Source organism: Eimeria acervulina, genomic scaffold (assembly GCF_000499425.1).
Source record: "Eimeria acervulina Houghton genomic scaffold, Eah_scaff188, whole genome shotgun sequence".
NCBI lineage: Eukaryota > Apicomplexa > Conoidasida > Eucoccidiorida > Eimeriidae > Eimeria > Eimeria acervulina.
In genome coordinates this window covers 21,943-41,369 of record NW_013548853.1, presented here as the reverse complement: position 1 = coordinate 41,369, position 19,427 = coordinate 21,943, and the positions used below count along the sequence as shown (strand labels likewise).

General features: G+C 50.2%; 3 protein-coding genes across 3 annotated transcripts; 2 read left to right on the top strand and 1 right to left on the bottom strand.

The window, feature by feature from the left end:
• Positions 1-1,902: 1,902 nt before the first annotated feature.
• On the top strand, positions 1,903-6,847 carry EAH_00024170 (Myosin, heavy polypeptide 1, skeletal muscle,adult, related, related; the record flags this gene model as incomplete). Its single annotated transcript, XM_013393080.1, has 7 exons — positions 1,903-1,992; positions 2,507-2,717; positions 3,287-4,686; positions 5,048-5,193; positions 5,492-5,624; positions 5,992-6,179; positions 6,796-6,847. 7 exons carry the CDS (start codon positions 1,903-1,905, stop codon positions 6,845-6,847), a joined length of 2,220 nt encoding a protein of 739 aa, XP_013248534.1.
• Positions 6,848-8,193: 1,346 nt separating this feature from the next.
• Positions 8,194-16,542, bottom strand: EAH_00024160 (hypothetical protein, conserved; the record flags this gene model as incomplete). Its single annotated transcript, XM_013393079.1, has 5 exons — positions 8,194-9,088; positions 9,258-9,658; positions 9,892-12,438; positions 12,713-14,567; positions 14,864-16,542. 5 exons carry the CDS (start codon positions 16,540-16,542, stop codon positions 8,194-8,196), a joined length of 7,377 nt encoding a protein of 2,458 aa, XP_013248533.1.
• A 900-nt stretch (positions 16,543-17,442) lies between these two features.
• EAH_00024150 (isoprenylcysteine carboxylmethyltransferase, putative) lies at positions 17,443-18,959 on the top strand (the record flags this gene model as incomplete). Its single annotated transcript, XM_013393078.1, has 2 exons — positions 17,443-18,857; positions 18,938-18,959. 2 exons carry the CDS (start codon positions 17,443-17,445, stop codon positions 18,957-18,959), a joined length of 1,437 nt encoding a protein of 478 aa, XP_013248532.1.
• Positions 18,960-19,427: the final 468 nt, after the last annotated feature.

Here is a 19,427-nt window from a genome sequence, read left to right as displayed (position 1 = left end):
CCTGGTAAATATATACCCTCTGGATACAGGGACTGGGAATCTCAACTCTGGCCAAAACCAAGGAGCGGCGAAAAGAAACAGCAGCCGACGTGTCCGACATTCAGAAATTTGTGAGGGATATCCTCAACAAGCGTTTGCTTTTGTGCAGCAAACGAGCTCGTATTGGTCTCTATTGCAGGATTACACAAACAAACGAGCTGGAGAGCCAAGACGTAGAGCACCAACGCGAGGCAAGCCAGCAATGCTAGCAAGGGAAAGCGCTGGCCGCCATGTAGCATTCAGTGGTTAGCAAACTTCTTGTTCATGCTCAGGAGTTGCTATCGCTACCTTACTGTGACTACGAAGTCAATCTGGTTTATAAGGCTCCGTCAAATGAGAGTAATTTATCTGCCCATTCGTAAGCAAAGCTCGCAAGACTACGTTTTGCCGATGGCAGATAATGCAAGATAATAAAGGATATCATAGGCATAAAATGCTGGCTCAATCCAGAAACAGGTCCTATTACTATCATACGGGACTTCTACGTTGAAGTAATTCACTGCAAGAAAATCCTGTGCGTACTGTGGATGACTGAGTGGAGGGATCGCACGCGGGTTCCAGAGACCGCCGTTGTTGTCTATGTACCAGGAAGCAAAGAGCAAATGCATTTCTCAGAGCTCATCACAGCATTTAGATCCTCTTCAGCCTGTCAGGAGTGGGGGGGCGTGTGCATTTGGGGAGAGACGGTTAAGCTTGTGTAGCTCGCTCACTCTGTCATCAGTTGATGCATTCTACGGGAACAGGTTGGGTGCTAAGGGTGAACAAAGTGTGTAGCAATAGTCAACGGTTTTGTTGCATGCATCATCAAAAGAGGGTCTGCGTAGCTGTGCATGTGGAGACTGCCTCTCAGGAGGAAATGCCGGCTGCAGCAAAGAACTGCCGCAACTCACGCCAGGCCACCCCCACTGCATACCATCCCCAGGCCTTTGTGCTGCTGTTCCCAGGAAGCGCGGACGCTGGAATGGAAATAAGCTGTTGTTATGAAGCTCTTACTTTGAACTTTTTGACTCGTAGCAGCAGACGACGGTAGTTGAGCAAGACACTCGTTCCAGCGTATCGCCGACAAACTGAACGAGACAAAGGAGCAGACATGCCTCAGCATAAGCAAGGCTCCAATAAATAAAGCGGTTTTGCTTGTTTTAAGCTGAAAAAGCAGAAAAAGGAGTCTTCGCCTAGCAGTTGTCTGCAGCGGAGCCACTCGACAGCTGTGCAACAAGGAAGCCGCATGGGGGTTTCCTCAGCATTGCTCAGTTTATGTCGTTCGTTTGGCTTTAAAGAGTTATTGTTTTGATCTTCTCGTAATTCAGTTAGTGTGAAGTCCATTCGTAATTCAACAGTCGCTGAGATTTCCGTAACCTGCATCGGCCAATCGGCGGGCGGCTAGTTGGAAGGGGTTCGTCGGCGTTTGGTGTTGAATATGATTCAATTGAGAGAAAAAACAAAGGGTTTCCCCTTATTTTAATTAAACATGTTTAGTGGGTCTAATATAAAGGCAAAAATTCGGAAAAACGCAATGCTTCCCTCATCGAGCCATGGTTTACATAATGGGCACCAGACGGTCAGCCATGCAGGCTTCGTTGGAGTGTATAGGCAATGCGGCTGCAACTAAGGATCAGCATTTTCCTTCCTAAATATGAAAAAAGCGTTTGAAGAAGTCAAGGATAAGCAGTTATATTGAAAGAACCATTTATTCTTTCATTTCTTGGGTTTTCTCCGAGTGCAGCGGCAAAACAGCAGCGGCAAGTGCTTCATCGGCACTTGACTGAGTCGTGGCTACGTCGCCTTTGTCGTTTTTTTGTTCTTCTTCCGTTGTAAACAGCTCCGTATATACTTAGGGTTTACATTCTTTAGCTACTCGCCGCAATGTCACAAGAAGAAGTCAAAACGGCCGCAGGCCTCAAGAAGAAAGTTTCTGACGTGCACGCGTTCGATCAGTCTGGCGCCGTCTTTAAGGTGAGTTGTTTCCTCTTTCTTTCATTTTCTATTATTTTGGTGCAGCAACAGCATCACGCGCAGCAGCAGAAGCTGCAACACGCTCACCAGTTATCTGCCTCACCAGCAGCAGCAGCAGAAACATGAACAGCAGCAGCTGCCTACTTCGCGTGTGTATATTCCCAGAGTTGACTTCATCTCAGCACCACAATTTGTTATATCATCCAGGCTAACAGCTGCCTGCAAAAACCCTGAAAAGCCCTAAACCCTAAGCAGGGATCTATGACTGTACCTCCGGCGTTGTAGCCATTAGAAGCATTACGACCGATCTGCATAATATATCTTGTACAAAATAAGATACTGTTATGCCTCGAGTTGTTTCCTTGGTGTTTCGATGCTTTCTTAAATATACATTATGTATTATAACTGCATGTACACTGCAGGCAGTTTACTTATTTGTTTGTGTTGTGTGTGTTGTTCTTTTCTTTTGAACATGTTTCGTATATCCTTCTAAATATGTTTTGTGTTTACGTAGGGGTTTCAAATATGGACGGATTTGGCTCCTGCTGTTCAGCAGCAACCAAACTTAATGTTTGCAAAATGCGTAGTACAGCCGGGTTCTACCCCTGAAGTGCTGCAAGTACAGCAGGTGGAGCCTGCTGGGGATAATGATGTGTTTGCTGTTCCGCATGCACATGCATGGAATGTAAACTCTTCTATAGATCCAATGACCTATGGTGATATTGGTATGCTTCCTCATACAAATATTCCTTGTGTGCTGGATTTCTTAAGATTCAGATATATGCGCAATCAAATATATACTTGCGCTGATCCTCTTGTTGTTGCTATTAATCCTTTTAAAGACCTCGGAAATACTACAAAAGAATGGATCTGCAAATATAGAGATGCTGATGATTATACTAAACTACCCCCTCACGTCTTCTATACCGCTCGTGTCGCACTCGATAACCTGCACGGAGTCAATAAATCACAAACCATCATCGTCTCTGGTAAATCTACCTATACATTTAATATATATATAATGTAAACAAAGAGGAACTCCATATATATATATATATATATATATAAGGAGTTCCTCTTTGTTTGTGTCTGTCAACCCTTGGGATAGTTCTCTCTTTTGCTGCTGCTGCTGCTCATTTGTTGTGCTTCTGCAATGGCCTTGCTGCTGCTGTTGCTGTCGCTGTTGCTGTTGCTGCTGCTGTAATGACTGCTGCTGTCGTTGCTGTTGCTGTTGCTGTTGTTGGACTTGGTTGATATCTTTTGTATTGTGTTTATGTTGCTGTTGTTTTCTTAGGGGAGTCCGGTGCTGGGAAGACCGAAGCTACGAAGCAGATAATGAGATATTTCGCTGCTGCGAAGGGGGGGGCTATGGACATGAGGATTCAAAATGCAATTATGGCTGCGAACCCTGTGTTAGAGGCATTTGGTAATGCGAAGACAATCAGAAATAACAACTCTTCTCGATTTGGTCGTTTCATGCAGCTGGATGTAGCAAAGGAAGGAGGTATTCGCTATGGTAGTGTTGTTGCTTTCCTTCTGGAGAAGTCAAGAGTTCTAACACAAGACGAACAAGAACGGTCTTATCACATCTTCTATCAGCTCTGCAAGGGTGCGGATGCCGGCATGCGCGAGCGCTATCATCTGCGTCCTCTTAGTGAATACACTTATATCAACCCTAAGTGCTTTGATGTCCCTGGCATCGATGACTTGGCGGAATATAAAGATGTGTGCGCTGCCTTCCAATCGATGGCGCTGTCAGACGAACAGGTGGACTCTGTATGGAGCGTTGTATCAGGAGTTTTGCTCCTAGGAAACGTACAGATTTCAGCAGCTAAGATTGGCGGTATCGATGATGCAGCAGCAATAGAAGGTGCGAACCTGGAGACATTCAAAACAGCCTGCTCCCTGCTCTTCATAGACTCCGATGCTATCTTAAGAGAACTAACAACCAAAGTAACTTATGCAGGAGGGCAGAAGGTAGAGAGCAGATGGAAACAAGAAGACGGGGATATGTTGAAATCATCTCTGGCGAAGGCAATGTACGACAAATTGTTCCTGTGGATTATCAGCGAGCTGAACAAATCCATTAAACCCCCAGAGGGCTTTAAGAATTTCCTTGGTATGCTTGATATCTTCGGGTTTGAGGTGTTCAAGAACAACTCTCTAGAGCAGTTCTTCATCAACGTAACGAACGAAATGTTGCAGAAGAACTTCGTAGATATCGTCTTTACGCGCGAAGCGAGGTTGTACAAAGAAGAAGAAGTCTCAACAGCGGAGTTGGTGTACACATCAAATGCAGAAGTTATTGGTTTGCTTACAGACAAGAAAAGCTCTATTCTTTCCAGCTTGGAAGATCAGTGTCTAGCACCTGGTGGCAGCGACGAGAAGTTCGTAGCTGCATGCAAAACTGCATTTAAGAACAACCCGAAATTTAAACCCGCCAAGGTCTCCCCTAACATTAACTTCCTTGTCTCGCACACCATCGGTGATATTCAATACAGCGCTGAGGGCTTCCTGTTTAAAAACAAAGACGTTCTTAGAGCAGAAATCATGGAGGTTGTTCAAGCCTCAACTAACGTCGTTGTTAAGGAGCTCTTCGCAGGCATTGTTATGGAAAAGGGAAAAATGGCTAAGGGCCAGCTCATTGGCTCGCAGTTCTTGAAACAACTTGAAGCACTCATGGATCTCATTAATGTAATTAATTATACACCTATATATGCTTCTCCTCTATACACAGACAACACATATCTGCATGCCTTCTTGCTTGCACTAACTACATCATACATATTTAGAATGTAGAAACACACGCGTACTTTTAATACATGAATGCATATTCGATAGACTTTGTTCTATATAGACCCTCAAAAGCAGCAGTTGTTTCTCTACTGGATTAATTGCATATGTGCTTTATTGCAAGTAGTGTAAGAAAAACATCTTCCTTCCTGCATGTTTAAAGAAGCCATAGAGTGTGTTGTATATGTTAATGTTTGTCTTCTTCATCTTTGTTATTGGCTGTTTATTATTGTTGCCCTCGTGTTTTTCTTCTTTTTTGCAGAGCACTGAGCCTCACTTCGTGCGATGTGTGAAGCCCAACGATACCAAGAAACCCTTAGACTGGGTTCAATCCAAAGTGTTGATTCAGCTGCATGCACTTTCTGTTCTAGAGGCCCTGCAACTCCGACAAGTTGGCTTCTCTTACAGGTATAAAAGACAGAATTTCATAAATAGATCAGTCTCACCGATGCAGTTGTTTGCGTGAGAGCCATCACAAGGAGAGACTACTACTAGCAAATAATGCATATATTTATACATACATGCATACATGCATATATATATATATATACATATACATATATATTTACGGATACATACATATCTACATATGAGATTTATACATACATACATAAATACATATGAAATTTATATATGTTTATATTGCTACCTCTCCTTGCTTATTATTTGTTTGCCTATTGTGCTGCTTGACTGTCTGTGTTTGCAGACGTCCGTTTAAAGACTTCTTGTATCAATTCAAATTCATAGATTTGGGAATTACTGAAAATCCTTCTTTGTCTCCTCGCGCTGCTTGTGAGGCACTCTTGGAAAAGGCAAAGGTCGACAGCAAGTCATGCCAGGTAAACATTAAGAAGAATAAATACAATAATTTATTATTATTTCTAGGAGATGAAATACAAATAAACAATAAATTATAAATAGATAGATAGATAGATATAGATACATAGATATATGTAGATATAGATATGGATGCAGATATATAGATATAGATATAGATATAGATACATAGATATGGAATGATATTTAATTGTTATTCTTTTTATCTACTCAGCTCTACGCTATCTTCCCTTTTAATGTGCACATACACCACACTGTATTTTGTTTGAAATCCCCTTCACTTCTTTCTTTTTATCACTGATATATATATACATATATATATATATATACATCTTTGTTCTACTATTGTCTTGCTGATGTTTTGTTTAGGTTGGTAAGACTATGGTATTCTTAAAGCAAGAGGGAGCAAAGCAACTAACGTTGCTGCAGAGACAATGTCTATCTGCATGGACGCCTATAGTTGCTGTCTTGGAGTCTGTTTACATGCGCTTCCGTCTCAAACAAATGTTGTCAAAGAAACAGCACTACCTCGTACGCGCACAAGCCCATATACGCAGGTCAGCCATCTTAAACCCTAAACCCTAAACCCTAAACCCTAAACCCTAACTCTAGTACAACCACCAGCGTACTTGCGCAGGTGGGTTGTAAACCCAGTAGTAGATGAGCAATAGAATATTGAAGTGTATGATAATGCTTAGGGGATAGAGTTTGTAAATATAATATATATATATATATATATATGTATAGATGCATATATATATATTATCTTAATAATGTAATATCGAAGAAACAAAATATGTAAAAGAAATATTTAAATAACGCAGTATCTAACTAAACAAATGAATATCTAAATTGCTGTGTTAATAATATACTGTGGGGTGCAGAACAATCTATGTACATAAATTATTTTATAGATAAATGTTCTTAATAATAATAAGCAAAGTTTGATTTATTAACAAACTTATTGAATAATATTAAAGCAATTAGTATGAATATGGATAGTATTAAATATAATAATATATTTGTAGGTAATAGCAGTGGAAGTAGTATTTTTCGTTAGTAAATGATAATTATCTGTATGTATGTTTTATAAGTTTAATAATTCTTTTGTTTATATATTCTGTTTATTGTTTTATATTTGTTTATCTTTATTTTCTCTGTCTTTGTTTGCAGACATATCGTAGACCACAACGTCTCTCCTCCTGCTATAACTCGTTTATTTTAAGTGAAGTGTTTGTCTTACGAGTATAGCTGAGGTCTTTATTAACTCTTATCCTTTATCTTTGATTGCTTCTTTTATCTCTTCTGCTGCTTATTACTATGGTATATACTCTGTTGTTGTTTAAACAACATGGTGTGCTGTGCTGCTAACTAACTACTCTCTTTTTCTGTCTTTCTCTCTTCTTTCTTGAGGTTCTGCTGGCTTTTCTTTTATATTATATAAATATATTCTTATTACATTCACAATGCCAACAGAGCAGCAGCGGCTGAAGAAGGGGCTTGCTATTATTACTATTATTATTATTATTAATATTATTAATATTATTATTACTCCTGCTACTAAAGGAGTTGCTGCTTGTTTTTCGTGTTTCTTGCGTAGCAGCAGCAGCAGCAGCAGCAGCAGCAGCAGGAAGACGAGCGTTTTTTGCTTGTCTTTTTCGTCTGTTTATGCATTTAAACAAAGCTAAAACAAACAAAACCCGAACAAAGCAATGATCGAAAAGAGACGGCAAAGCAGCAGAGACACTTAGCCTCTTTCTTTTTCATATTGTAATAATATCAGCTTCTCTACCTCCTTACTTCTCTCAGCAATTCTTTGTCTCTCTTTGTTGATTATTTCTATGCTGGCTTGGTTGCATAGATGCTTGCATATTTATTAATATGCATTAGTGTATGTAGATACAGAATATGTATTTTACAGAATATAAATATATATATACATATATATATATATATATATGTATATATAGGCACATAGATATATAGACCTATAGGTATACGAATATATATTATATATTATATATATATATATAGATGCATAGATAGACGTAATCTAAGAAGAAAATCTACAGTCTGAATACTAAACAAACTCAACGGCTACAACGCGGATGCAACGCCTGGAGGGCCGAACTAACAGCCGCAGCCTCAGCCATATATATATATATATATTATATATATATCTATATTATATAATATATATATATATATGTTGTATATAATATAGATAACATGCATTATAATTATTGTATATTGTAGTGAATAATATATCTGTACTTAATATATAGATTAACACACACGCATGTATATTTATTATCTATCTATACCTCTTCTATCTATCTACCTTAAAATTATATATATATATATATTTATACATATATATATATATATATGTCTTAAGGGTATGGCGGCAATCAAGAGACAAATCCCTGAAAGAAAATATTCTGTTTATCTCCTTTAAACGCACTTCAAGGCTGCTGCTCCTTCAGCAGCAGCTGATATATATATATATATATATATGTATATGTATATATATATATATAACATGTCTTTTGTTATTTGCTTTCTTTCATTTTATTCTCTCTTTAAACCTTCAACCCAACTGCAAGTAGCACCGCCTAAGGCATCTGGGTATGCGTGTGAAGGCATAAGAAGCTGTTGTTGCTGCAGCTGCAGCATCTGCTGCTGCTGCTGCTGTTCCTGCTGCTGCAGCTGCTGCTGCTGAAGGGGTCTCTTAACAGCAGATGCACTCTGCAGCAGCACTTTAACGAGCTTAGCGGACTCCGCTAGCTGCTGCTGCTGCTGCGAGTTGTCTTTCGTTTCACTCAGGTGATTTAGTAGAGACTGCAGCGCCTCAGATTGTGCTGTCTTCTGCAGCAGCAAACTGCTGCTGTTGGGCCCCGTACCTTCTGCTGCCTCCAGCCAGACCAGCAGCAGCCGCAGCAGCACGCGGTGCAGATGAAGGCGCACAACAGACAAGCTCAGAGGCATACACATCTCCTGCTGCTGCTGCTGTTGCTGCTGTGTCTGCTGCTGCTGCTGCTGCTGCAGCTGTAGCTGCTGCTGCTGCGCGTTGAAGATGTCGCAAGTCTGCTCTAGCAGCGTCTCCTCCGCGAGGAGCTGAACGTACACCTCAACAGAGTCAGAAAAAGAGAAAGCTCCTCCAGGCTGCCATGCTCTTGCAATCAACAGAAGATCTGCAGGCAGGGTTTCCTGCTGCTGCTGCTGCTGCTGTTGCTGCTGTTGCTGCTGCTGCTGCCAGGCGGCATGCAGCACTTCCAGGCAGCAGCGCACAAGCATGTTGCCTTTCTGCAGCACCTCCACTGCTGGTGCTGCTGCTGCTGCTGCTGCTGCTGAAGACGAAACGTCGGGCAAATCCGACCAAGCATACTCGCAGCAGCGCAGCAGCAGCAGCAGCACCGGACTTCCTGTTTGTTTCTGTGCTGCTGGCAGCAGCTGCTCCAGCATGCTGCAGCAGCACAAAGACGCACGAAGGAGAATGCGCTCTCGTTCACAACCACGCTCTACACCCGCGGCAGCAGCAGCAACAGCAGCAGCAACAGCAGCAGAAACAAGAGCACCAGCAACAGCAGCAGCAACAACAGCAGCAGCGAAACAGCAGCAGCAGCAGGACATACCTAACCGTTGGCCAGCTGCCTCTTGCAGCAGACGCCTGAAGAAAGAGGCGAGACAAAAGAGCAGCAGCTGCTGCATGCACACTCGCTGCAGCTCCGAACGTCTGCTGCTGCTGCTGCTGCTGCAGCACATCGGGAAGGTGCAGCACCAAATCCACCAGCAGCGCACGTAGAGATAAATGAGGCGCATCTGCTGCAGCAGCAAAACGAAATAGCTGCGGCATCGGCAGCAACGAGAAGCGCAGACGCCCCGCAGGCCCCTGCACGTTGTTGACGGAAGCGACCCACTCTAGTTGCTGCTGCTGCTGCTGCTGCTGCTGGATTTGCTGCTGCTGCTGCTGTTGCTGCTGCAGCACTTGCAGCGATACCCAATCCATCAGCGGGAGCTGCACTTCTCTGACGATCTGCAGCAGCCACACGCACACAAGTAGAAGCAAAGCAGCAGCAAGGCTAGGAACGCCCCTTACTTAGCTGCTGCTGCTCCTGCTGTTGCTGCAGCTAAGAGCGGGCGTGCTGTTGCTGTTGCTGCTGCTGCTGCTAGAGTGAACTAAGAAGCTCCGCTGCATCAAAGCCTTTATATTTGCTGCAAGCAGCCAAGCCGCAGCACTGTTTGAAAGGAGGCGGTGAAGCAGCATACCGTCTGCAGTGTTTTAAGAGAGGAAACAACCTGCTGCAGCAGCTCTGTCTCGTACTGCAGCGTCAGCTGCTGCTGCTGCTGCTGCTGCTGCTGGTCAAGGACGGAGCAGAAGAGGGATGGCAGTTCCTCCCCACAAGTCGGCACGCATGCGCCTGCAGCAATAAGAGCAGCACGCTGCTGCTGCACCTGCTGCAGCAGCTCCAGCGCTTCCATTGCTGCAGTGGACCGGGTAGATGCTGGCACCCCTGAGTGCTGCTGCTGCTGCTGCTGCTGCGGTGCTTCTGCCGTAGCTAAGGCCGTGTACATGCTTGCTGCTAGCAGCCGCAGACGCTGCTGCTCTTCCTGCTGCTGCTGCTGCTGCTGCTGCTCTTTGTACAGCTCAGCAAGGACCCCCCCCTGAGCCAACAGGCCCCCGCTGAAGCAGCAGTGAAGATAAGCCCGCACAATAGAGGCAGCAGCAGTGCTGCTGCTGCTGCTGCTGCTGTAGAGCATTCGCAGAGAAGAAACAGCCCAGTTGTGGTGCCGCGCCGGGCAGCAGCGCAGCAGCAGACCGCAGTAAAAGCTGTCGTCCTGTCTGTTTAGTGCTGCCACTACTGTAGCATGTTGCCGCTTCAGCTCAGCAGCAGCTGCTGCTGCTACTGCAGCCTCTGCTGCTGCTGCGGCTGCTTTCCTACACTGCAACACCTGCTGCTCATGTACCTCAAAGAGGCAATCTAACGCCACCCACTGCAGCAGCTCGCCAGGCAGCAGCAGCGGCAGCTCTCCTCCGCAGCTGCGCTCTAGCCTCGTCCACAGGCCTTCTATCTGCTGCTGCTGCGGCTGCTGCTGCTGCTGCTGCTGCTGCTGCTGCTGCTGCAGAGAGGCCCCAGACACCTGAAGAGTTGCACAATCCAGCAGCACGCGCTCTGTGCACGAATAGCCCAGCACCCGGGGCAGCAGCTGTTTCCACCCGAGAGCAGCAGCTTCCATGCTGCTGCTGCTGCTGCTGCTGCCGCTGCTGTAGCTGCTGTAGATTCTGCTGTAGCTGCTGCCGCTGTTGCTGCTGTTCTCAACAGCAGCAGCAAGATGGACGGCTTCTTTAAAGGCTGCAACGACATCCGCTGTCTGAAGCTCCTTGGTTTTTGCTGCTGCTGCTCTATCTGATGATGACGCTGCTGCTGCCATCAACTGCTGCACCGCCAAGCGCACTGCTGAGAAGGACTCATCCTGCTCCTGCAGCAGCAGCTGCAGCAAGCACTCCGTCAGCAGCGCGCGCTGAGAACAAGCAGCAACAGCAGCAGCAACAGCAGAGGAAATAGAAACCGCAGCGGTAGCAAGAGCAGCACCAATAGCAACAGCAGCAGCAGCAGTAACAACCGCAACAGCAGCAACAGCAACACCAGCAACAACAGCAGCAGCAGCAACAGCAGCAGATGCCTGGTATTCTACCCGCTGTTCTGCTGCACAGTGTGCAAATTTGGCGAGAACTGTCTCCGCCAGCTGCAGCAACCCTTGCGAAGTCCCCTGCTGCTGCTGCTGCTGCTGCAGCTTTTGCTGCTGCTGCTGCTGCTGCATGTACACCTGGACTTGCCAGCGAAAGAGCGCTCGACTGTCTGCTGCTCCCCAAACCCTACGCACAGCAGCAGCAAACCACACTGACGGCTTCAGCATTATTAACTGTGCCGCTGCTGCTATTGTTGCTGCTGTTGCTGCTACTACTGGTGCTGTTGCTGCTGCTACTGCTGTTACTACTGCTGCTGCTCCTGCTGCTGCCTTTGCTAGCAATGCTGCTCTTTCTAGCTTCTGCTGCTGCTGCAGTGTAAGCGCTAACCATCGGAGTTCTGGTAACGGGGAAGAAGCCTCGCCGCTGCTGCTGCTGCATGCTGCTGCAGGTCCTACTACGGGCTGCAGCAAAGAGGGTGGGTGCTGCTGCAGCATCAGCAGCGCGGTGCTGAGGCAGCGCCACAGCCACTGCTGAATTGTGCTGCACTGTAGGAGCTCTGCAAGCGACCTGCGGCACACCAATTGGCTTGGAGTTGCTACTGCTGCTGCTGCTTTTGCTGCTGCTCTTCCTGCTGCTACTGCTGCTGCACAGGCGCCTCCCCACAGTGCATCTGCGTGCTGCCAAACGGCCGCTCGGCTGCTGCGAGGTAATCGCTCAACAGCAGCAATGAGACGCAGCTGGTGCTGCAGCAGCAGCAACAGCAGCACAAAACCCAGCAGCCGCAGCAGCTGCTGCCGATATGCTGGGCCCCCAGGGGCGGCCTCAAGCAGCCGCTGCAAGGCACCCGAGCTGTCTATACACCCCACCAGCAGCTGCAGCATAAACTCGTCTTCGCTCTTACCGCTGCTGCTGCTGTCGCTGCTACTGCGGCTGCTGCTGTAGGTCCAGGGAGGATGCGAAGCAGCAGCAAGTGCATGCACAAGAGAAGCAGACAGGGTAGAGGCGCGGGGCCCCACAAGCAGCAGCAGCTGCTGCAGCAGCAAATCCAGCTGCGCGCACAGCCACTCGAGGTAAGGAAGAGGCAGCCGGCAGGCAGGCGCTGCTGCAGCGTAAGCGGAGCCCCCCTGCGGCGCAGCAGCAGCAAAACCCCGTGAGTTAAACGATGAGTAAACCCAGCTAGGTGCAGCAGCAGCAAAGTCAAGCCACAGCAGCAGAACAAGCAGCTGCAGCAGCAGCAGCAGCAACACGTAGTAACAGCAGCACAACAAGCAACTGCAGCAGCAGCAGCACCTTGACACAGCAGCAAAACAACCCAGTGCAGTAGCAACAGCAGCTCCTAACCGCTGCAGCAGCTAGCTGCTGACGGACGATTGCTGAGCCCGGCTACAATGTTCATACCTGTTGCTCCTGCTGCTGCTCTTGCTGCTGCTGCTGCTGCTGCTGCTGTTTCGTAGTAGTATAGAGCGGAGCGCCCCACAGGCGGCCGATGAGGAGTGCCAGGCGCATCTCTAAGGCTTCAACCCACTGCGGTTGCTGCTGCTGCTGCTGCTCCTCAGTGCTGTTGCTGCTGCTGCTGTCTGATGCAGCCGCGATGAGGGTCAGTCTCGGCAGGTTGCGCCCTTGCAAAGCGCTGCTGCTGCTGCTGCTGCTGCTGAGCTGGAGAGACGCCAGCAGCTGCAGACAACCCCACCGCGTTTGAGGTGCAGCGGGAGGCTGCAGCAGAAACCCCTTTCTGAATTCAATGGCAGCAACTGCTGCTTCTGCTGCTGCTGCTGCTGCATCCGCCTCTAGCTGCAGCCGGCCCAGCACGCTGCGCTGCTGCTGTTGCTGTAGTTGCTGCCGAACGGTCTTTGCTGCTGTACGGTGAGCCAGCAGCGCAGCAGCACCTCGTTTCGCTGCTGCTGCGCCTACAGCACCGCAGCAAACACTGCTGTTGCTGCTGCTACCGGCCGAGACCTCGACGAGTAAGAACTCTGTGGGTGTGAAGAGCCACAAGCGTCTGCTGCTGCTGCCAGGTGCTGCTGCTGCTGCTGCTGTTGCTGTTGCAGCTGCAGCAACGTCCTTTCCAGCTGCTGCAGAGGCAGCTGCAGCAGGGGCAAAGAGAGACTCTGGTAGGCCTTCTGTGCAGCCCCCCAGAAGCTGGCGCAACCTGCTGCTGCTGCTGCTGCTGCTAAGCTGCGGCTGCTGCAGCGGCCACCACAAGAGGCGGTCTTCTGCTGCTGCCAGCAACGGAGAGCGCAGCGACAGCCGGCAGCAGCAGTGCAGATGCATCGGCTGCTGCGCTGCAGCAGCAGCAGCAGCAGAAGCAGAAGGATAGCTGCCTGCCGCTGCTGCTGTCGAGGCTGCGTCCGAGGGCCAGGAGACGCGAAGAGAGAGCAGCACCGACTCTCTGTTTGCTGCTGCAATCTGCTGCTGCTGCTGCTCCTGCTGCTCCTGCTGAGTGCTGCTGCCCTCTGAAAAGAGAAAGAGGCCGTTGCTGCACACAGTCACCGCAGGTTGTTGCTGCTGCTGCTCTTGCTGCTGCGGACGCTGCTGCTGCCCGAAGCCACGGAAAGGCAAGAGCGTGCTGCTGCTGCTGCTGTTGCTGTTGCTGCTGTTGCTGCTGCAAGCTGCTGTCAGCTGCTCCTGGTACTGAGCGGCCTCTGGGGAGTGCAGAACAGATAGAATACGCAGCGAATACCTCCCTGCCGTGCGCGCGGAGCAGTTGCTGCTGCTGCTGCTGCTCTTGCTATCAGGAGCAGCAGCAGCAGCAGCACGTCGATGCTGCTCTACCAGCAACACCACGCGGTCTCCTCTCGAAGTAATGATAGTCAGCAGCGGGCTGCCATCCGGTGTGAAGGAGCAGCACAAATCCGCCACCTCCAGTCTTTCTTGTTGCTTTTGCTGCTGCTGCTGCTGCTGCTGCTGCTGCCGCTGTAGGAGCTGCTGCTGCCAACAGCTGGCGGAGATGTACGCTACGCATTGGACGCCTCCGGGAGACCCTAAAGATTCACTCTCTTCTTCCTGAGCCTCAGCAGAGCCTCTTGTTTCTGCTGCTGCTGCTGCTCCCGTTGCTGCTGCTGCTCTTGCTGCTGCAGTGCCAGACTTCTCGCAGCAAAGCGAGCACTCGCAGCTGCCCTCACCTTCGATCTGCTCCGCGCTCCTTGCGTCATTCTCTAAAGCAGCAACACCAATAGCAGCAGCTGTTGCTGCAGCAGTTGCTGCTGCAGTTGCTGACCCCCGTTTGTTGCCTGTTGAGTAGGGGCGTCGGAAACTGCAGCAAAACAAAACGCAGCAGCAACCAAAGCAAATGCAGCAACAGCAGCAGCAGCAGCAACAGCAACAACTGAAATACCAGCAGCACAAAAAATAGCCTCCCTAACGTGCAGCAGCAGCACCAACAGTAGCATTCGCAACAACAGCAACAGCAGCAGTAGCAGCATTAGCAGCAACAGCAAGAACATTCGCAGCAGCAGAGGCAGCAGCATGGGGAACAGCAGCAACAGCAGCAGCAGCAGCATGGGTAATAGCAGCGATAGCAGCAGCAGCAGCAGCAGCAAGAGTACGTACAGCGCAGCTAATCTCTTAGTAAAGCGAGACAGCATGTGTTCTTCACTGCTTCTAGAAAGGTGCAGCAGATAAACTCCAGCAGCATCATCTGCTGCTGCCAGCAGCCTGTCCCCCGCCTCTGCAACAAGCACAACACCTCGGCATTCTCCTGCTGCCGTTGCTGCTGCTGCTGCTGTGGCTTGTCGCTGCAGCCGCTGCACTGCTGCAGCGGCGGCAGCCGCGCACCGATTGCAGTCTCCGCTTCCAACGCTGCTGCTGCTGTTGCTACTGTTCCTGCTGCTGGGTGTGGGGCTACAGCAGCAGGTGCTGGTGCAGCTGCTGCTGAGGCGGAGAGGCAGGCGCCGCAGCAAAGTGCTGGTAGCTGCTGCATTTATAGATATCTCAAGCAGCTGCCCCCCTATACATGCATGCACGGTGCTGCTGCCACCTTGCTGCTGCTGCAGCTGCTGCTGGGCAAAGAGCCGAGGCACCGGGTGCCAGGGGCTGCGATATAGCTGCTGCTGCTGCTCTTCTCGCTGCTGCTGCTGCTGCTGCAGCAAACTGCGAATGTCTGCAGGCAAATCAAGTGAGAGATTCTCCAGCGCAACCAACTGAGCCATCCACAGCTGCTGCTGCACCCCGCTGCTGCTGCTGCTGCCGCTGCTGCTGTTGCTGCTACTATCCTGCTGCTGCTGTGTTGAAGCAGCAGGCAACAGCAAAGGGCAGCAGCCGCCTGAGTTGTAATCAACTATGCCGCTGTGCCGTCGCTGCTGCTGCTGCTGCTGCTGCTGCTGCAGAAGCACCACAGCGAAAAAAACCACCGACTGGGTAGTGAGCAGCAGCAGCAGGAGTTGCTGCTGCTGCTGCTGCCCTGCCTCGGAGGGTTCTTGCTGCTGCTGCGCCCTACGCAAGCAGCAGCAAGCAGCAACAATAGGAGCATCTGTTGCTAAGCGCACAACCGACGGTTCTGCTGCATCTCCTGCTGCTGCTGCTGCAGCTGCTAAGGGCAGCAGGTAAGCCGTGTTGCCCTGGAATAGACAAACTTGTTGCAGCTGCGGCAACAGCTGCACTCCTATTGCTGCTGCTTCCTGCTGCAGAGCAGCAACAAGTGCAGCAGGCAGAAACCCCCGCGTCAGCGTCTTGAGGTGTATGTACACCGGAAAGAGAGGGGGCTGCTGCCACACATCTACAAGGCTCAGAGGAGCTCCAGGAGTCGCTACTGCTGCAGCAGCAGCTGATGCTGCTGCTGCTTCTGTTGCTTCTGCTTCTGCTGCTTCCGCTGCAGGAGTGCCTTGGTTATCCTGCCGCTGCTGCTGCTGCGGCTGGTTCGGTAGATGCGCTGCAGCAGCAGCTGCTGCTGCAGTGTGCCATTGAAAAACGCAGTCCACGTCTTTTCGTGCTTTAGCCTCAACCTGCTGCTGCTGCAGCAGCTGCTGCTCCTGCGGCGGCTGCTGCTGCTGCTGAACCCCCGCCGAGAGACACCTCACAGCATCTTCTGCTGCTGCTGCTGCTGCCACCTCGACGCGGCGCTGCGCTTCCGCAACGAGACGAAAGACAGGCGCAGCAGCTGCCATTCTAGGGGCTGTTGCTGCTGCTGCTGCTGCTGCTACTGATGCGCCTGCTGTTACTCCTACTGCAGTGCCCCCCAATGGGGCTGCTATAGCAGCTCCGCTGCTGCTGCTACGCGTGAGCTCATCCATGTTGTCACCAACGTTGCTGCTGCTGCCTTCGTTTCTGCTGCCGTTGCTCCCTGTCCTGCTGCTGCTGCTGCTGCCGCTGCTGCTGCCTTCGCCGGCAGGGGGGCCTTGAGCCGCGCTGCAGCAGCAGAGGCGAGCTCCCCTTGTTGCTGCTGCTGCTTGAAAAAGAAATTGCAGCTAATGATATAACCGAGGCTTCTCCCCGCTGAGACAGGGGTCACGCTGCTGTTCCCGCTACTGCTGCTGCTGCAGCAGCAGCTGCTGCTGCTGCTGCTGCATGCGTGCTGCCCGCGGTGGCTGGGCGTTAGTCGCTGCTGCGCATCTGGCGTATTTTTCAACTGAGTCTGCGGATAGCTTAAGTTATATTTTTATTTTTTTCTTTTCTATGTCTTCACCCGACAGGGAAGCAGCAGTGCCTGTTTGAGGGCTGCTGCTGCTTGACCCTGCTGCAGCGGTTGCTGCTGCTGCTGCCGCCGCCGCTGCTGTTGCTGCTGTTGAGTGTACGCACACCTCGGGGCATTTCAGAGAGAAGGCCCTGCTGCACCATGCGCCTTGTATGGCTCAAGTCTTCCCTGAGCGAAGAGACCCGGAAAAGGCTGCGGCTGCTTCGCAGGAGCAACAGCTGCAGCAGCAGCAACAGCAGCTGCTGCAGCTGCTGTCGGCTCCACATTGCAGCAACAGCAGCTGCCGCCGCTACTTGTACGTCCTACAATTGAGTTGCTGGTATTAAGGAGGTCATCTACGGGTTTTCTCTTCGTTTGCTGCGCTGCAGCTGCCCTGACTGCAGCAGCAGCAGCAGCAGCAGAAGCAACAGCCATGTAGCGGCCGCAGTTGTGTTGAAAAGGCAGCAACACGCCAAGGGCTTCGCATTGTCTTGCATACACCTGACCGGGGGGAGAATCAATGGCAGCACCAGCAGCAGCAGCACCAGCACCACCAGGTGCTGCTGCTGCTGGCTCCCCCGCTGCTGCTGCTGCGGCTGCTGCTGCTGCTGTACAGGGGCATCGGACGCCTCCGCCCCCACCTCCTGTGCTGCTCTGTGGCATAGCGGAGTCGCAGCAGCAGCTGCAGCAGCAAGGGGAAGCAGCAGCAGAGGCTGCAGCCTCGTGCGCCTTTCTGACTGCCCAGTGGTCCAGGGCAGCAGCAACAACAGCAACAGCTGCAACAGCAACAGCTGCAGCAGCAGCAGCAGCAGGAGAGTCAGCAAGTTCAACAATGGAGGCGATGGCTTCTCACTCAGGTGTCCGCAACCCTCTTGCAGCTGCAGCCCTCAATTATCGCCCTGGTAGCTGCCGCAGCAGCAGCGGCAGCAGCAGCAGCAGCATTTGCAACAGACACAGTAGCAGCAGACACAGCAGCAGCAGACACAGCAGCAGCAGGAGCAGCAGCAGGTGCAGCAGCGACAGAAGCAGTAGCAAGGACAGCAGCACCGACAGGCGGAGCGGTTGGAAGCAAAGGCATAATCGCATGCATCTGTTCCGCTTGGGGGCTTTTGCTGCTGGATGTGTTGTTGGTTTGCTGCTGCTGCTGCTGGAGCGACAGCAGCAGGAGCAGCAGCTGCAGCAGGAGCCTCAGCATTACCTGCAGCAGCAAGAGCTGCTGCAGCAGCTGCAGCACCGAGACGACAGCCGTTTCGTTTGGAAGAACGTAGCGAGGGGCTTCTGGCTTGTTATATTTGCCGGGGTGATGGTGCACAAGCAGCCAGACAACAGCAGCAGCAGCAGCAGCAGCAACAGCAGCAGCAGCAGCAGCAGGTCATCGAGAGTAGATATGTGGTACCAGTGCATTGCATTGTCTGTGGCGGGTTGCTGCTTGGTGTTTTTCCCGCTGCTGCTGCTGCACTGTCGTTTGTCTTGTACAGCAGCAGCAGAAGTGCTGTTTATTGTGCTGCTGCTGCTGCACCATGTCACTGAATATCTCTTCGTCTTGACATTTCACCCTCGGGAGCTTACCTACGATTCTTTTCTTTTAAACAACACCCCGGTGTACGCTGCTGTGCTGCTGCTGGCAGTGCTGGAGCAGCAACTCAAGCCCTCCGTTGCTGCTGCTGTCCTCAACAGCAGCAACGCGCTGCTGCTGCAGCTCCTCCTGCAGCAGCAAGTTCACCTGCCGCAGCTGCTGCTGCAGCTGCACACCTTCGCCTGGCATGTCCTGCTGCAGCGGCCCCTGCTTCCCAGCGATCTGGATGTGTTGCTGCTGCCACCACTGCAGCAGCAGCTGCAGCAGGAGCAGCTGCAGCAGCAGCAGACCGTTTCTTCTGCCCCGGCCTTAACCGCTGCAGCAGCAACGGATCCTTCGTCTGAGGTGTACTGGCAGCTGTGTATGATGTGCATCTTGGTGTTTGTTTCTGCTAGTGGTTTGTTTGCTGCTCTAGGAGGCCTTCTGCTTCGATGTTTAGGGTTTTTAACATTGAAGGATAATTTCACTCATCAAATAAGAAGAAAAAAAACAGATAAACATATACTGTGCATGCACGGTGTATACAGCAAATGCAGACACCCAGCGTATGCAGGCTGGTTCTGGTGGGCCGTCGGTAAGCTGCTGCTGCTGCTGCTTCTGCTGCTTCTGTTGCTGCTGCTGATGTTTCGTTTAAAGAAGAGAAGACGGCTTCTTTAAGTATTTATCTCGTTGTCGTTTGTTGCAGCCGTCTTTGTCTCTTCTTTTTTCAGTCTACTGCAGCCTAAACCCTAAACCCTAAACCCTAAATTGTATTTCTTCTTGCGCTTTTGCTGCTGCTGCGTTGCTGCTGCAGGGTCTCAGATTCTTTTGCTGAATGTGGTTTGCTGTTGTTTGTTTTTTGCTGTCTCCTTCGTTTTCTTTCGGGAACGAATATACTTTGAGGAGAAACAATTAATTAAATTATTTGGAGAGGAATATGAGGTGTACAG